Below are 16,271 nucleotides of genomic sequence, written 5' to 3' on the forward strand. Positions count from 1 at the left end.
CCGCCGTCCCATGGCCAGTGCAGTGCACCACCCCCGCCCCCCCCCTCTCTCTCCTCGCCTCGCTGGGGAGACGGGTGAACTCATTGACCAGGAAAAGGGCTTGTTTTCACTCCCAGGGTTTTTCTCACTGTAGGAAGCGGAGAGAGAGAGAGAGAGAGAGAGAGAGAGAGAGGGCATTTCACGTTGTCCCGGCCGCCCAGCCGAACATTTCCGTAATGAGTGACAATGGTCTACGAATTTAAATAGACGAAAAAGCAGGGGAAATAATAAATAAAAAAGTAAGAAATGTGGGAAGGAACTGGGCCTAATTTACAAACCAGCATGGGTTCATGCATTACAGTAGTACGGGAGACTGCGGAGCGGTGTGTGCACGTGTAGTCTGGTGTGTGTGTGTGTGTGTGGGGGGGGGGGGGGGGGGGGGGGGGGGTGTTGCAGGGCTGGTACTCAAGCTGGGAGGGGATGCGTGAGGTTGGGGATAACTGGGCACACACACAGGTTCACATGAGGACGGACACACACACACACACACACACACACACGCACACACACACACCTGATTAGTCAGAGGATATTAGGGTATCTGTTGCAAGTGATTGTAGGGGTAATTTGGGGCCTTGTCTTCTTTGTACATTCTCAAATGTGTTTTTTCAGTCAAAAAGGGGGAAAAAAAGACAACTGGGTGTGGTACCACCTTGTTTGAGTTTGCGTGTGGTAGTAATGCATGTGGGTTTTTTGGCGATGATATGCCATTAGAGCCCTTTAAGCATGAGCTACAGTATACTTTGTCCTACAGCAATGTTGCTCACTGTAAATAGCCAATCTACAAGCCTCGACATTGTTGTACGATGCATGCAGAAAGCAGGCATTAGCATGCCATACGGCGTTCATATGGAAGAAATAAGGTGCGTCATGGAGCAAAGCGAGAAATGGGGTGCTTGTTTTGATACTCCATGTTTCCGTAGTAACATGCAGGGGTCAAATTATTTTGGCAAAGAGGGCAGGAAATTCCGTGGCGCCTGTTGATGATCAAACTATTGAAATGAGAAACAGAAAAAAGGAGAAAACCTCTGTCAGATAGTTTGACTTTGTGATCGTCGAACCTGCTGGAATCTGGATTACTGCGAGAGAGGATGGAAGAATACGTACTGTAGCACGGAGTTCTCAGAAAGTTTCAACAAACTGTTATTAGTATTACATAAATCTAAAAGAAAAAAGAAAAAAAGAAAACCTGAAGGCCTGGCGGTGGCCTCACTCATGCACGGTCACTTTCAGTGGAGAACACGATGGAGCTGTACTCAGTCCATTTTCTTTACACAGCTTCCAAGCGGCCTAGATCAGTGGATTTCAAAGTGGGGTCTGGGGACCACCAGTGGTTGGGGGGGTTCCAGGGGACCCTCAGCCAATTGATTGGTAGTTTAATCTACCACACAAATCACACAAAAAGTATTATGTCCATTCTTAAAAGGACCACTTCATCCATTTTCAACCCATCTTCATATAGTTGGTCCTCACTAAAGCTCATAATGATACGCCATGCAACTCCTGGCAACATGCAACTACTTGCAACCATTATCCCCAATGGGGTTGCTTTGGTGTGGTCGACATTAAAACCGTTTTGTTGCAAGGAGTTGCTTTGGTGTGGTCGACCTTAAAACTGTTTTGTTGCAAGGAGTTGCTTTGGTGTGGTCGACCTTAAAACTGTTTTGTTGCAAGGAGTTGCTTTGGTGTGGTCGACCTTAAAACTGTTTTGTTGCAAGGAGTTGCTTTGGTATGGTCGACCTTAAAACTGTTTTGTTGCAAGGAGTTGCTTTGGTGTGGTCGACCTTAAAACTGTTTTGTTGCAAGGAGTTGCTTTGGTGTGGTCGACCTTAAAACTGTTTTGTTGCAAGGAGTTGCTTTGGTATGGTCGACCTTAAAACTGTTTTGTTGCAAGGAGTTGCTTTGGTGTGGTCGACCTTAAAACTGTTTTGTTGCAAGGAGTTGCTTTGGTGTGGTCGTCCTTAAAACTGTTTTGTTGCAAGGAGTTGCTTTGGTGTGGTCGACCTTAAAACTGTTTTGTTGCAAGGAGTTGCTTTGGTGTGGTCGACCTTAAAACTGTTTTGTTGCAAGGAGTTGCTTTGGTGTGGTCGACCTTAAAACTGTTTTGTTGCAAGGAGTTGCTTTGGTGTGGTCGACCTTAAAACTGTTTTGTTGCAAGGAGTTGCTTTGGTGTGGTCGACCTTAAAACTGTTTTGTTGCAAGGAGTTGCTTTGGTGTGGTCGACCTTAAAACTGTTTTGTTGCAAGGAGTTGCGACTATAAGTTGCAACTGGTGTGGTTTGGGCATATAGATAGATGGTACCATTCGGTCCGTGTCTCAGAAGAGGGCCGCAAAAGTGACATCATCGGTAGGTAGGTTTGGTCGTTTCAAACAAGTTTTCAGCCTTTTAAAATCTATTTTTAGTGCAAGAACAGTGGCTTCTATTTCAGTGTGTTAACATTCCAGGAAGAGAATCCCCATCAATGATGTCATTGGTACTTGGTAGGCAGGCAGGTTTCTGAACCGTCCATAGCCACCAAATGAGACGTAGATCAAGTAGACAGAAATTGATGGAAGGAATAATTATATAAAAAGGTAAGGTTGATGGGCTCCTTTAACAATTTATATCATTGGGGTAGGGCAGAATCATTATTTGAAATGGGCGTGCCATGCCATGGACAAATTAGTCAATTTGGGGATCATGATGACAGCAGCGGACCGATGCCAGTACAGTATGTTCACCGTTTTCTCTATCGTGTACTGATGTTTTCCCTTCACTTTGTTATGTCTTGATGCTGCCGTGATGTTTCAGTAATGAGGGAATTTCCAACAGTGGGATTATTAACAAATGCAAATGACACTACTGGCACCGTGATGGCCGTGAGACCTGTCGGAACTCGTGTAGGCTGTTACAAAACCTTGGAATGTTCCACTGAGTCATCAATGAAATTGAAAAACAGAATCAACAGAACAAAGGGACAATAATATGTACCGCATAGCCTACTGTAATGATGTTTGGATATACTGGGGGGGTTTCCACAACCACCTAATATGCATGCGATTATGCTGGAGAGAAAACTGAATGCATATGGCATGTTATGGATTCAAGTGTCAGATTTCTTCTAAATTAGACGAAATACACTTTTAATGTTACTGATTTTGCTGCAAGATGAGTAGATGACATATACCCTGCATACACGGTAGGCCTACCTTTCAGTGAAGAGAAATGGCATTCGCGGTGAAATCGTTCAAATGTAAGTAAGCCTTGCAGAGCCTTGAGGCCCATAATGACAGGAGCCTATCTCCTGTTTCTTAGCGTGAGGCAGCTTGATGTACATCCCCTGGCCATGACACTAGTATGTCACAGGGACGGGAATAAGGTAAAATAAACATGAAATCAACATGGGGTGAGATATCCACGGCTTTGGGGCGAGCCGTCTTCACCTTTCAAAATTCCATTGAGAAAATATGACCAGCACGTCTGGGGTATAGGACACCTACTGCATTGAAGTGATGCTGGCCAATCAGATTAAAGACGTACACATGTACTATGAATATACTAGATATTTTTCTAAAGAGTTTACAGAAAAAATGTGTTTTTATGTGGCGATGGGTGGTGATCCACCTGACCTAAAGCCACACCCAGACCTAAGCACAAGATTTCTTAAAAAGTTCAGGGTCAACTGTTGACCCTGATGAAGGCCCATGTAGGCCGAAACGCATTGGTCGTGTTTTTAGGGAGCGGATGATATTGTGATGTCACTATCTCACTGTCATTTCGATTGGGCCTTTTGACTCAAAGGCTTTGAGCTGTATTCAGGAAGAAACCAAAAATATACAGGGAAGACATATTTCAATATTCTAACCACACCTTTGGAGTCTATTAGAGTAATCTAAACTCCATAGATAGACACATAAAAAACAGAAATAGTACAAAGGTAACGGCACGTGACATCTTTATGATTCCATCTTGGAAGTAGTAGTAGGTACCATTTAGATTTGAGAAGGTCTGTTCAAATCCGCACAAAACAACATACAGATTGCATCTTTAAATTGACACTATAAGGATTACACACTGTGCGCGCCGTGCGCACCATGTGAGCTTACTCACCCCACAGTGATGAAGAGCGGTTTGGGGGTGCGAGCCACTGCTCTTTCCCTGGCGGGCTGGTTGTACCGTTTGGTGGGGCCACAGAGTGGGTGCGGTGCTTCTCTGCCCACTTGCCTGGCACAGGGGTACGTCTAGGAAGAGAGCCCTCGCCAGGCCTCAATTATGGGGGGAGTAATCCAGGACACACTGAAGCAATTACAGGCCCATATAAATCAATATGCTTTGGGTTTAAAAAGTGATCTGCTCCCAACACTCTCTGGATAGGGTCTGACTCAGTTTGCCTTTGATTTCTTGAGAGAGAGAGCGGTTTTCTGTGAATCCAGGCAGAGATGCTGCACTAGCTGAGGTTGAGCTGGCATGAGCCCCCCGGGCGCTCAGATTTGTTTACAATCAGGTGGCACACAGACTGCAAATTCACTTTAAAAAAATCGAGAAGTGCAGATCGAGGGTCAGAGTGCATTACAGCAAAAATTGTCTACCGCGTCTGTTGTCACAATTGTAATGAAGGTTAGCTTGGAAGAATTGCAACACACTGCAAAAATAAAACTGTTCCACCACAGTAAACCACTGTTTTTTTGTTTAATCCAATACTTAGGTTGTTGAGTGTCATTATGGCCGAGATCTGTGCCACTATCAAGAGTGAGTGTTGCAGAGTGCAGACTCAACATCACAACTACACTGACACCATGTGGCTGAGGAAGTAAACTACATTTGCTAGAACCATATGGTTAGTCTGGTTAACGGCTGATTCGGTCTGGTTTATTAACCAGGCTACCATATGGTTACTAGTGGAAACCCAGGCATTTTTGAGGCGCAAGCCCCTCCTATGTACAGGTTTGTTTTAAAAATGCCATCGACAATGAAGAGAAAATTTACTTCATCTTGTCCCTAACGCAAACATTAAATGCCATTAACCATGAAGAGAATTTAATGTTTGTGTTGGCACATTTGTTTTACATCACCATTACATCACCTAATCAACATTTAATATATTAGCGCCCCTCACTTCACACAGATGTGATTTTTATTTATACAGATACTGACTGAGCACCCATTCACATGGGCATGTTAGTTTTGAACTAGTGCAGCCAGTGCAAAATAGTAAACACAGGTTAGTGGTAATTACATTCAGTATAGTAAATTATATCTTTAGCCAGTCATCAATAATAATTGGACAAATACTAGACAAAGTCTGACTATGTATTAAAGCACAATGTACACTACAGCAGCACTGACATGTCAGTGAATTTACTTTCTGCCCAAGAGCAATAGCAATAGTCCAAAAAAGAAAATAAACATTCAAGATAAGAAATTATCTTCAAAGTTCCATTTATTTCAAATTAGATTGGCTTAATTCAGCAATACAAAGTAATACTCCAAAGAAAGATCACTGGTACTAACCTCTATAATGTATACTGTACATTATAGGTCACACACATCATAGACTGGTACATAGGTAATAGGAATGTAACAATGCATCGCAAGACAAAATCTGTCTGTTACAAATGTAAAATTAGTTCTAATGTTTCCCTTATTTATTTCATAAATGTGCTGAGAAGCATAGATATGCAGATATATTTCTTAAAGATCGTATCGTGACTTGAGTGAATCGTTACATCGTTACATGCCTAATAGGAAAGCTTTCTTTTACATAATGCCACTACCAGCCAAAAATAGAACGAAAAGTAAAATAAAAACGAACACGTCCATATTTTCTACGAATTCTTAATTGTACCTACTACTAGGGATAGGTATCGTTAGGATTTTTATGAGTCCGGTACTTCTTATCGATTCCGGTTCCCAACGGTTCCAGATTTTGGTTCGATTTTACCTCTGTATAGAGACTTAAAATGTTACTCTACACTCTGTAGCTTGAGTGTACTTTGTTAAACTTTCGGACGAGGCCTGAAAATAAATAAATAGCGTGTGATTGCGTGTCTGTGGGAACCGATAAGAGAGAACCGAAATTGAATTATTTGGATAGGTACCTGCCTGGTAGGCTGGTACTCAAGCATGTTCGGTTCGGCTCCTGCTTGGTCCCGAGGTTCGGTACTCACCCCTACCTATGACTTTAAAAAATATATGCTGTAGTGGTGGTAGAACTGAAGAGACTAGCATAACGGGTAGCAAAAATATATAAAAAACAAAACAAAACTTACTAGTGAAATTCTATAATTCTCACTTCTGTGAATGCGGGCACGATTTTCACTTCATGCGTAAGTGAATGTTCACAGAGTGATTTCTTGTGAGTGAACGCTAATCCACATTCCTCACACACGTGACCCTTTGGCTTTCCCGTGTGCGTCCGCCTGTGCTTCTTCATATGATAGGACAGCCTAAAGGCTTTGTCGCATATGTCACATTTAAAGGGCTTCTCTCCCGTGTGGATCCGCATGTGTGACTTCAGGTAACCCGACTGGATGAAGGCCTTTCCACACTGGTCACACTTGTACGGCCGCTCCCCGGTGTGGTACCTGGTGTGGAGCCGGAGTTCATTGGCCGTCAGGAAGGTCTTGCCGCATTCTATGCACTGATGCGGCCTCTCGCCCGTGTGGATGAGTTCGTGTCGCTTCAGCGAGATCTCCTTCATGAACTGCTTCCCGCAGGTGTTGCAGGGGTACCGCACGCCTATGTGGACCTGCTCGACGTGGTTGGTGAGCTGCAGCTTGGTCCGGTAGGCCTTGTCGCACTGCGTGCAGACCCAGGGCTTCTCGTCCGAGTGCGTCCCCATGTGCACCGACAGCTCGGACGCCGAGCGATAGCATTTCCCACATTGCCAGCAGAGGAAAGGCTTCTCGCCGGTGTGCTTGCGTTGATGCACCGTCAGACAGTTGGAGGACCTGAACTTGTCCGGACACATGTCGCACGCGTAGGGGAACTCTCCGTTGTGGACCCGCTCGTGGACGGCAAGGTAGGACAGCTGGGAGAAAGTCTTGTCGCAGTGAGGGCAAGGAAATGGCCCGGTGAAGTTGTGCTGCTTCTCGTAGTGTTCCCTCAGGCGTCTCAGTAAGGTGAAGGTCTTCTCACACATCGTGCACTGGATGGGCTTGTGCATCAGCTTGTGTCTCTCAAAGGCAGCTTCACTTGCGAGTATCTTTCCGCACTCTTTGCAATAGAGTGAATTGTGAATTCTCTGGTGGACTTTGAGCATGGTCATGCTCTTGAATTCTTTCCCGCAGTCGTCGCATTTCATGATCTCTTTGTCCTCCACCTTGCATACATTTTCCTGGTGCTCCTTCAGAGCCGAGAGGTATTCGAAGTGCGTGCCACAATTGGAACACCAGACTGGTATCTTGAAGGGTGCACCCTGGTCACTGGTCAATGCCGCCTGGGTGGAACCCCTTTTTTGCTCCTTTTTCTGCGAGAACCGTACAATCTTTTTATGACAGATGGCGTAGATCTGGTGTCTTTTCAAACCGTGCATGTGCTTGAATCGCCGCTTACAATGAACACAATGATACGGACGATCCTCCGTGTGACACTGCATGTGCTTATTAAGTGGTTTCTTACTGTCAAAGGCCCGCGCGCAGACGGGGCACACGTGTATTTTACTCGCTTTTTTGGCAACTTGATCCGCGGGCGGGTTGTCTCCCGAGGTGACGGCGGCCGTGTCCGGACCACCGTCCTTTTGATCGGGACCGCCGCCGCCGCTGTCCGCTTCGGCCAATATCTGCTCCACGGACTTGCTCTCTTCCTCTCGGATGCCCTCGTGGCCGTGGATGAGCTGGTGTTTCTTCAACGTGTCCCTGTACTTGAAGCCCTTCTCGCAGGTGATACAGATGAAGGGACGCTCCTCCGTGTGAGATCGTAAGTGCTTTGTCATGTCCGCGCTGCACGGCAAGATCCTGCTGCAGATGGGACAAATCTTGCCGTCCGTTATGCACTCGTGAGACGCCGTTCCCACGCCGTCCGACGCCGCTGTGCCGTTACCCAACAGGTTGATCGTTTGGAGGTCTTTGCTCTTGCATATCTCCTTCTGGTGTCTCTTCAACACGTACAGATGTTTGAATCTCTTCCCGCAGTACGCGCATTTGTACGGACGGTCCTCGGAGTGGGACTTCATGTGCCTCTTCATATCCACCCGGCGAGCAAAATACTTGCCGCACAGAGAGCAGTTTTTGGTGTCTGGCGTGTCAGAAGTGCTCGGTTCGACTATTTCCATTTCTACGTCTTCGGCCTCGTCGCTGATCATGACTTCCCTCTCGTGGACACGCATGCTGTGTCGAGTCATGTCATATTGATCCCTAAAGTGTTTGTCGCAGTCGGGGCACTTGTACCTGAGTTGACGAGTGTTGGAATGCGTTTCCTGGTGCCGCCGCATGGCAGTGGCGCGCAAGAAAGTCTTGCCACAGTCGGGACAGGTCTTGTCATTCGGGAATTTTTGTCTCCGCCTCTTTCTCGTCGAAGAGCTGTCGTTTTTCTTTTCGTTTAAAGCTTGCCTCTTCAACTGAAGTCTCCTGCTTTGTTTCAGTGGTTGAAAAGACGCCGGTTTGAGGCTGTGCGGCGTGTCGTGATCGGATGCGTCTTCTTCCTCGCCCGGCCCACAAGCTCCCTCACCAGCCACCGATCCGTCTTGAACATCCGATTTAACGGAGCCTTGTTCTTCACTCAAACCCGCCGGCTGTTCAATCTTTATGTAGTCCAACAGAGTCACCGTTTCACCCTCCACCTGCACGGTCACACAGCCGTGCATCTGCTCGGCGGGACTCTGTAACTGCATGTGGTCGGCATCGATCACAACCTTCTCCAGCTGAGGGAGAGACAGAGCCGAGAGGATGCAGTTTCCAAAGGCAGATGGCGTTTCGTCTGTAGGAGGAACACAATACATATATTCAAAGTTACAATAAATATCAAGAGAAAGCTTATTAGGTTCAGTATGTGCTGTAATTTCGCAAAGATTCCAGGGCAGCAGCATACTACACTGCCACAATAGAGCGTCGCAGTCCCGCCCCCTCCAGAGACCCGGAAAATAAATCCCCGTTCATTTTCCTCATAGACTTTTCAGAAAGTATTTATTTAAAGACGTTTACGCAGCGGACAAAGCCAACTCTTGTCGTGACAAATCATGACAACAAACACAATTTTTCGGGCTGAACAAATAATAAGAAGAAGAAAACGGCAGGTTACAACACATTTGTTGTTTTTATTCTTTGTAATTATTAGTTTGGTCCAAAATATTGTGTTTGTTGTCATGATTTATCACGACAAGAGTTGGCTTTGTACGACGCTTATAAGGTCTTTAAATAAATAAGTTTTGAAAAGCCTATGGAGAAAATGAATGGAGAATCATTTCGTGGGCCACTCGTCGTTCTGAAAGGGGACTGCGACGCTTTATTGTCTATAATGAAAACGGCTAACTGCATGGTGTAGTAATATCCCACAATGTATCGAGCATAGTTTCAAAACAATAATGTCCAGTTTAGGTGTGCCAAAGGGCAAGCGTTGAAGTTAGTTAAAAGGTATTGTTAATAGAGCACCGAAGTCTGACGTCAATATCGGTAGAGGGCACCAAGTCCACTGGTTCATGTACTTTTTATTTGCATTGTAATCCCCATAGGGGGATTTTAGATCGCCTCATATAAGAACTGTGTTTGAAAAATAAACATGTCATCTCGGCCGTTACTCTCATATGGATATGAAGAATCAACTGACTGAGAGAAAACTCTAATGTTACTGCTACTGAATTAGTTACATTTTCGCTAGAAAACAGACTATCATATATGAGGGACTGACGGTCGTAAAGGATACAGAGACACCTCCCTGACAATAACGCAGAGACAGCTTGTTTATTTTTGGACCACAATGCTTATATGAAACGATTTGAATCGAAGGGATGAGCGAGTGACGTCAGGACTTTGGCGCTCTATGCCACGGTTAGATTTCCTCTTCTTATTGTTTTACCCCAGGAATGTTTTGGTCCCCCTTAACCCATTTTGACCCGAGATCAGATTCTAAAAATGTCTTCTACATCCTGACAGTTTTCTGAAAAAGCTATGTTTCTATGTCAGTGGTTCTTTGATTTTTCACTAGCTAAAGCATAACATAATGCTAACACTAAAACAAACAAAAATCAATTAATGACATCTAAAACGGTTAGTTTAAGGTTATTATTAAATTCACATCTTTGCTCAAGACAATGAAGGCCTAATGTGTGATTTGATTGGTCTACTTTGTGAGGCCATACATTATACGCACATTCACAAACTGTTCTGTAAAAAGTTTCAATGCCTCAAGTCTTAATACATTTTTACATACAATAATTGTATGCGTGACAGTGCGAGGAGACTCACCGACTACATCCAGTTGTCCTAGAAGTGTTGTGTGGAATCGCAGCACATCCTTCAGTTGTCGCGGGTCGGGAACGGACTTAACGCATTCCTCTAGGGCGGACGGGACCGCAGCAAGCATGGAGGCAGTCTGGAACACAGACAGAGGGGTATGGAGATCAATCAAACAGCATTGAGTATTTAAGTCCGACGTCATTTTGTAGTGCTACGTTACGTCCGGGTCCAAGTGGCACCAGCTCCCGTCCACATCTCATTGTAAATAGAATATCTAAAAGTGTGAATCTTTTTACAATGACGTAATTTTTTTCAGAAAGGAAGCCATTGAGGGTTAAAATGGTTCTTAATGCTTCCAACTCGAGTAGAATTATTAATGTTTTGTACAAGTGTCCATGACAAAGAAAATATATTATGTGGAGACAATAAATTATTATTGAAGGTGGTAACAGTCCATTTGCTCAGTACAATATTTCAGGGGCATATTTAGAATGTGTGCAGGCTTGAGTATGTTGAATCTAGTTTGCAATTAATGAGGATTTAGTTGACACAATGAAATAAAATGGCGATAGTATTCCGTGTGGGGCTGTCACAGCCAGATTTGGGAGAGCAGCAGCTTTGTTGTTGCGAGGAAAGCGGTAAAATTAGACTTTCTTGATTGTTTTCGTCTCAGATTTAGTCTGACGGAGCGTCACAGTATAACTCTATGGGGACACAAAAGTGGGACCCGGAAGTATCTCAGGAGGGGGCGCTCGCTGCTCACGTCATGGCTAAAATACTGAATTACCACTAAACCTAAAGCACCACTTCATCACTTTTCTACCCATCTTCATATAAATTGGTCCTCACTAATGTTCATGATAAAATACCACATTTTCTTTCTACCCGGTCTGTGTCTCATAGGAGGGCCGTGGGCAGTTCACCAGTGGCATCATCGTTAGGCAGATTTTTGTTTTTAAAACAATATTTCAGTAAAGAACAGATTTTTATTATCGTGAGAACGATGGCTACCATTTAGCCTGGATTCCCCATGGATGATGTGATTGTGATATGAAGGTAGCTTGAAGGTGTAGGACGTTATTCATGTGCAACATGTACCTGTTGAAGGTCCGGTACAGGAAAGAGTCTTTCCAGTCGGTTCAGGAAGTCCAGCATGAGCATTTGTAGAGCATTGTCGTAATCGGGGCCAAAATCCACAGGGAACGTCTCCTAGAACACATAATTACCATTCCGTTGTGACTTAAAAGCATTGCATTACAACCAGCTCTCCTCTCCAGAAAGGGTGTTCAACAGTACAAATAAAACTATAGTAAGGACAGTACACTAGAGCATGCATGGGCTAGTGGCGGCCTGGGGGCCACATGCGGCCTCCACCATCACTTAATGCAGAGCGCAGGTTAAAATCTGAATATTGATATTTTATTTATTTCAGCTGTTACAATTCCAAACGTCTTTTGCCATGTCAAATGTATTTGCATTTAAGTTAAAGTTAACATAAGTATAACTAAATGCATTTGAAATTAAATAAACGTGTTTACTTTTCAGGATTTCAATTCAAATATAGCAGATCTACTCAAGTGCAAAACGTGGCGCAGTGAGACTCGTTTTGAGCTTGTAGATCTGCAATTTTTGATATGACAGTAATATGCTATGTGGGCCTCTAGAGAGAGTTTGGAACTATAGTGGCCCTATCCATCTTCAAAGTTTCCCACCCCTGCACTAGAGTATTTGTCATAATCAACAATAAGAAACAAACACTGATGTCACTAACCTGGAAGAACTTTTCCCTCTCTTCAGGGTCTTTTAAAAAGGATTCAATTTGATCGACAAAGTTTGATCTGGGAAATTCCACGTCTGCAAAACAGGGCTGGAACAACAACAAAAGACACACATTAAATAATGCTAGTGATGTATTGATTCGATTGACTCGTCATCATAACCAAAATCAGGTTGGTGCCAAAAATAAGTAACCAAGACAAATGTACAAAATGTGCACTTTTTAACTTTTTGCATCATATAGCTGATTTAATGTCTCCAGCAAATGGCATCAATCAAATTATCTATTGCTATATGCTATCATGGACAAATATTGTATCGCTTTTCTAGAAAAACAAACCTGTGATGCCCAATTGGATACCAAGGTTCTGATTCTTTCCAGGTGCATCTCAATGGTCTCCGTGTCTATAATCTGCCCAGTCCGACACAAATCAAGAACCACCTGAAACACAAAAACTGGGCATCAATCACATATTTGATATGTAGCATAATTTATTTCCCAGAATGATTTATAACATCTAACCGGTCAGTTTGGTACTGTTGGTCGACCAAGACTTTGTTAGTTGATTAGTCGTTTGTGGGTCTTTCCCCCCCATGCTCAAATAGTTATTTATTGAGCACAATCTGCACAAAAACTCTAGATGTGTACCTTTAATTCTACCAGATAGATAGATAGATATATAGCTAGTAGCCATTGTGAAATCAACATTAGAATGGTCAGTTCTCAATCTCACCAAGCTGAAAAGGTTCTGCATGATGGTGTGCAGCAAGAGATTTGTTTTCTCCTATGCCTTTATTTGATCGTATACAGTTTGACTGACAGGAAATGGAGAGAGAGGGTGAGAGATCTGGAGTGACACGCAGCAAAGGTCGTCGGGATCTGGATTTATTTTGAAATTGAAACTGTATTGATATTTAATACTTAGTATCATTTGTTGCACCGTTGTTTGTCCAGTTGTTTACTGGACCACAATGGAAACAAGCCTTTGGCTTTTTTTTACGATTTTGCAATCCATTTTTTTCACCCAGTGTCGATTATCTAATGTAATCCTGGGCGCTACACTTCCTCTGCCAACCTAGGGGGGCAGCGGACTGACCTCATGCTTGCTTCTATGCATGAGTAGTCCAAGCTGCTTCTTTTCACCTGACAGGGGGGAGTTCCCCGGCCGGACGTAGCACGTGGAAGGAACACGTTATTCGTCCATCCCTCCCCCTGGCTGGCTAGGGGAGGTAGTTTAGAGACCAGGATTACTGCATGCTTTTTGTGAGGGTACCTACCCTAGGGGACACGGGGAGAACATGCAAACTCCACACAGAAAGGCCCTTTCCCCAACCCCACCTCGGGTATGGGCACTGATGACGCGGAGGAGAGAGAACGCCCCCAGCACCCACAGCGGGAATCGAACCCAGGACGTTCTAGCTGTGAGGCGACAGCACTACCGACTGTGCCACCGTGCCCCCACCTTTGTCTTTTGTGTCTCATCCATGTGGTGTCAAATCACACTTGCGCTCTTATCATACATCACATTCCGTGCTCAACCAATCAAATCATCGCTATGGGGTACACACATTGCTCTCTCAGCCTAAGCATCAAGAGGTGTCAAGAAAGCACCTATTATTTCCAGGTGTCTCTTCCGGGTTTTTAAAACAGCTGGTGGATGGAAATGACAGTAGCTTCAACTTGCAGCGTCTGCAAAATAAACGGATACGCTTTGCCGACGCTGCAAGTTGGAGCCACGCACGAGCACCATTTCTTTCCACCAGCTGTTTAAAAACCGGGAAGAGATGCCTGCTCTAGGCGCTTTCTTTCCGCGTATGTCTGGGTACAGCAGGGAATAGGACAGGCTAGCGTAGTAGTGCCCCTCAACCAAATTTCACTGAAATATTGAATCAATCAAATCAATCAAAGTCTCACCCTGGATCTAAGTCCCAAAAGGATCTGGGCTTTCTGATCTGGATTCAGAAGTTCTGGAACGATGTCTGTGACAGTGCTGATGAACTCCTCCAGCAGGCCAAACTCCTGCACGTCCCCCATCTGGACGACCTGCCACATTGCTGCGGACACCAGCCTCAGTGGTGGGATGAAAAGGCGCAGGGAGGGCAATGGCAGGGAAACTGTGTGGGGGAAATAAATAAATATGACATGTCGAAGCATGATTGGAAAACTAAGTCTGATTGAAAAAAAGGTACCTCTTCTTTTCCTTTCGGCTTTTCCCTTCAGGGGTCGCCACAGCGAATCATCTCCCTCCATCTCACCCTGTCCTCTACCTACTCTTCTCTCACACCAGGTTCAGGTTCAGGTTTATTTGTCATATGATGTCATATGTTATGTCATACAGAGTATAAATACAATGAAATTTATTTTGCTCAGAGAACTCTCAGTCTTATATACACAGGACAAAAACAAACATCTATAGTGCAAAGAAAAAGACAAAAACACAAAAAGTGCAAGTGAAGTGACAATACAGTTCAAGGTCATCTGTTCAGCAGCCTGACTGCCTGGGGGAAGAAACTGTTACTGAGACTAACTTCATGTCATTTATTTCTCTACATCCATAAATCTTCTCTTTGTTTGGTCTTTCTCTAGGCCTCCTGCCTGGCAGTTCCAACTTCAACATCCTTCTACCGATATACTCACTATCCCTCCTCTGTACGTGTCCAAAAAGGTATTTGACCCCCCCCCCAGGAGGGTAGCAGGAGGATTACAGTTCCTATTTTTATCATTATCACAATGACAACTTATTTTCAAGGTTGAAAAAAAAACACCATCACATTTATTTTACATTAGTTGTTTTGGTTCTGTACAGTATGTACAGTATTCAAAAATGTTACATTTTTTATGCTGCTAAATATTTGAAGTTTTTCAGAAACCTTAGGTCAGGATTTAGAGGCGTTTTTAGAATCGGCCTTAGGCCTAAATGGGTTAATACAACCTTAATGTTTTGCCAATTATTTGTAGGCCCATTTGCAATATCCTCTTGGCCCACATGTTAGGGAAATCGCTGTATGACCGTATTCAATGCTCAACACGATTCATCTTGTTGTCCTATGATTCAATGTTGAACACAAAGCCTATCATGATCTTATCCTATAATTCAATGTTGATTAAACACAAGGATGCTGTGTTATCGTCTAACAGTGTAGAATAGATCACAGCATTATTCTTTTTTTGCCATTAATGGCTATAGGTGTGTAGATTATCGCCAAGAAATACACATAGAAACCAATGTCAAGTTAAGAATTAAAAGTTAAAGAAAAGCTGATACCTTCCTTCACAGAGGAAGTAATGTTGCACTTAATAGGATTTACGAATTGGATGCCACTGGCAGGATGTTTACCCAAGTCAGTGGTTCTCAACCAGTGGTCCTTGAGGGGGTTCCAGGTGGTCCACAGCTAAATGGAAACTGCACCAGCTAAATGATGGAGAGTTGGACCCTTCTCTAACTCTTTGAGTGTAAAAGGAAACATTTGGTTTAATTTTACACACTCAAGTTAAATTATAGTTAAACAACGTTTGCCTGTTATCTCTCCTATGGTACCACATCAATACAGCATGGAAATGTGTACATATTCTTTAGTTTTGGGTCTGCAAGGCTAAATCTAATCAAATGGTACGTGGTCCGTGGCTCAAATGCAGAATAAATAATGGGCCTTCATATGGGAAAGGGTTGAAAACCACTGACCTAAGTAACTAAACTACATGTCAAAAAGAATGTCATGTCACAATTATGTTTTCATAATTGGGCCATTGAGTGAGATGATCGTTTTTTTTTTTAGCTTAGCTGGCTAGCCAACTTAGCATCTAGCTCGGCTCGTCGTCATCTCCGAACGGGGTACGCCATGTTGAAAATCGGGCGCACACAACAACAATCCTAGACGTGGAAACTAAGAGAAGTTGCCACGAATTCAACCGTTTTTTTATTATTATTATTTCGTATTGCCTTACCGTTCCCTGCTTCATGCTCCGGTGATTGCATCTTGGTTTAGGAAAGATATATATAATAATATCACTCCTATAAAGCGGAGGTGTTTTACTTTTAAACCAACGTTGAGCGGCGGTGGGTCCGCCCGGCCGGTGATGCAGG

At 43.9% G+C, this 16,271-nt stretch overlaps 1 protein-coding gene across 2 annotated transcripts; it reads right to left on the minus strand.

Annotated features, from left to right (window-relative positions):
- Positions 1-5,447: 5,447 nt before the first annotated feature.
- Positions 5,448-16,271, minus strand: LOC310853190 (uncharacterized protein). 2 transcript variants are annotated; one of them, XM_083757432.1, is made up of 7 exons: positions 16,133-16,271; positions 14,102-14,301; positions 12,527-12,628; positions 12,182-12,277; positions 11,509-11,619; positions 10,420-10,546; positions 5,448-8,935 (listed from the first exon to the last, which is right to left on the minus strand). In XM_083757432.1, the coding sequence occupies exons 1-7, from the start codon at positions 16,161-16,163 to the stop codon at positions 6,288-6,290; spliced, it is 3,315 nt and encodes a 1,104-aa protein (XP_083613558.1). In that variant the 5' UTR covers positions 16,164-16,271; the 3' UTR covers positions 5,448-6,287. The 2 variants fall into 2 exon arrangements, with proteins under 2 accessions (XP_083613558.1, XP_083613557.1); XM_083757431.1 differs by lacking the exon at positions 16,133-16,271 and adding an exon at positions 14,377-14,454.

Source organism: Protomyctophum parallelum (genome assembly GCF_964188405.1).
Source record: "Protomyctophum parallelum genome assembly, chromosome: 22".
Taxonomy (NCBI): Eukaryota; Metazoa; Chordata; class Actinopteri; order Myctophiformes; family Myctophidae; genus Protomyctophum; species Protomyctophum parallelum.

What these genes read in the sequence shown, in the direction of transcription:
- LOC310853190 (XM_083757431.1), bottom strand. Translation starts at nt 14,437, where the DNA reads ATGGAGGGAGATGATTCGCTGTGGCGACCCCTGAAGGGAAAAGCCGAA. An exon ending in TTTTGGGACTTAGATCCAGG is followed by an intron (nt 12,629 to 14,101) that starts GTGAGACTTTGA and finishes TTTGTGTTTCAG; the next exon opens with GTGGTTCTTGATTTGTGTCG. An exon ending in CTGTACCGGACCTTCAACAG is followed by an intron (nt 10,547 to 11,508) that starts GTACATGTTGCA and finishes TCTGTGTTCCAG; the next exon opens with ACTGCCTCCATGCTTGCTGC.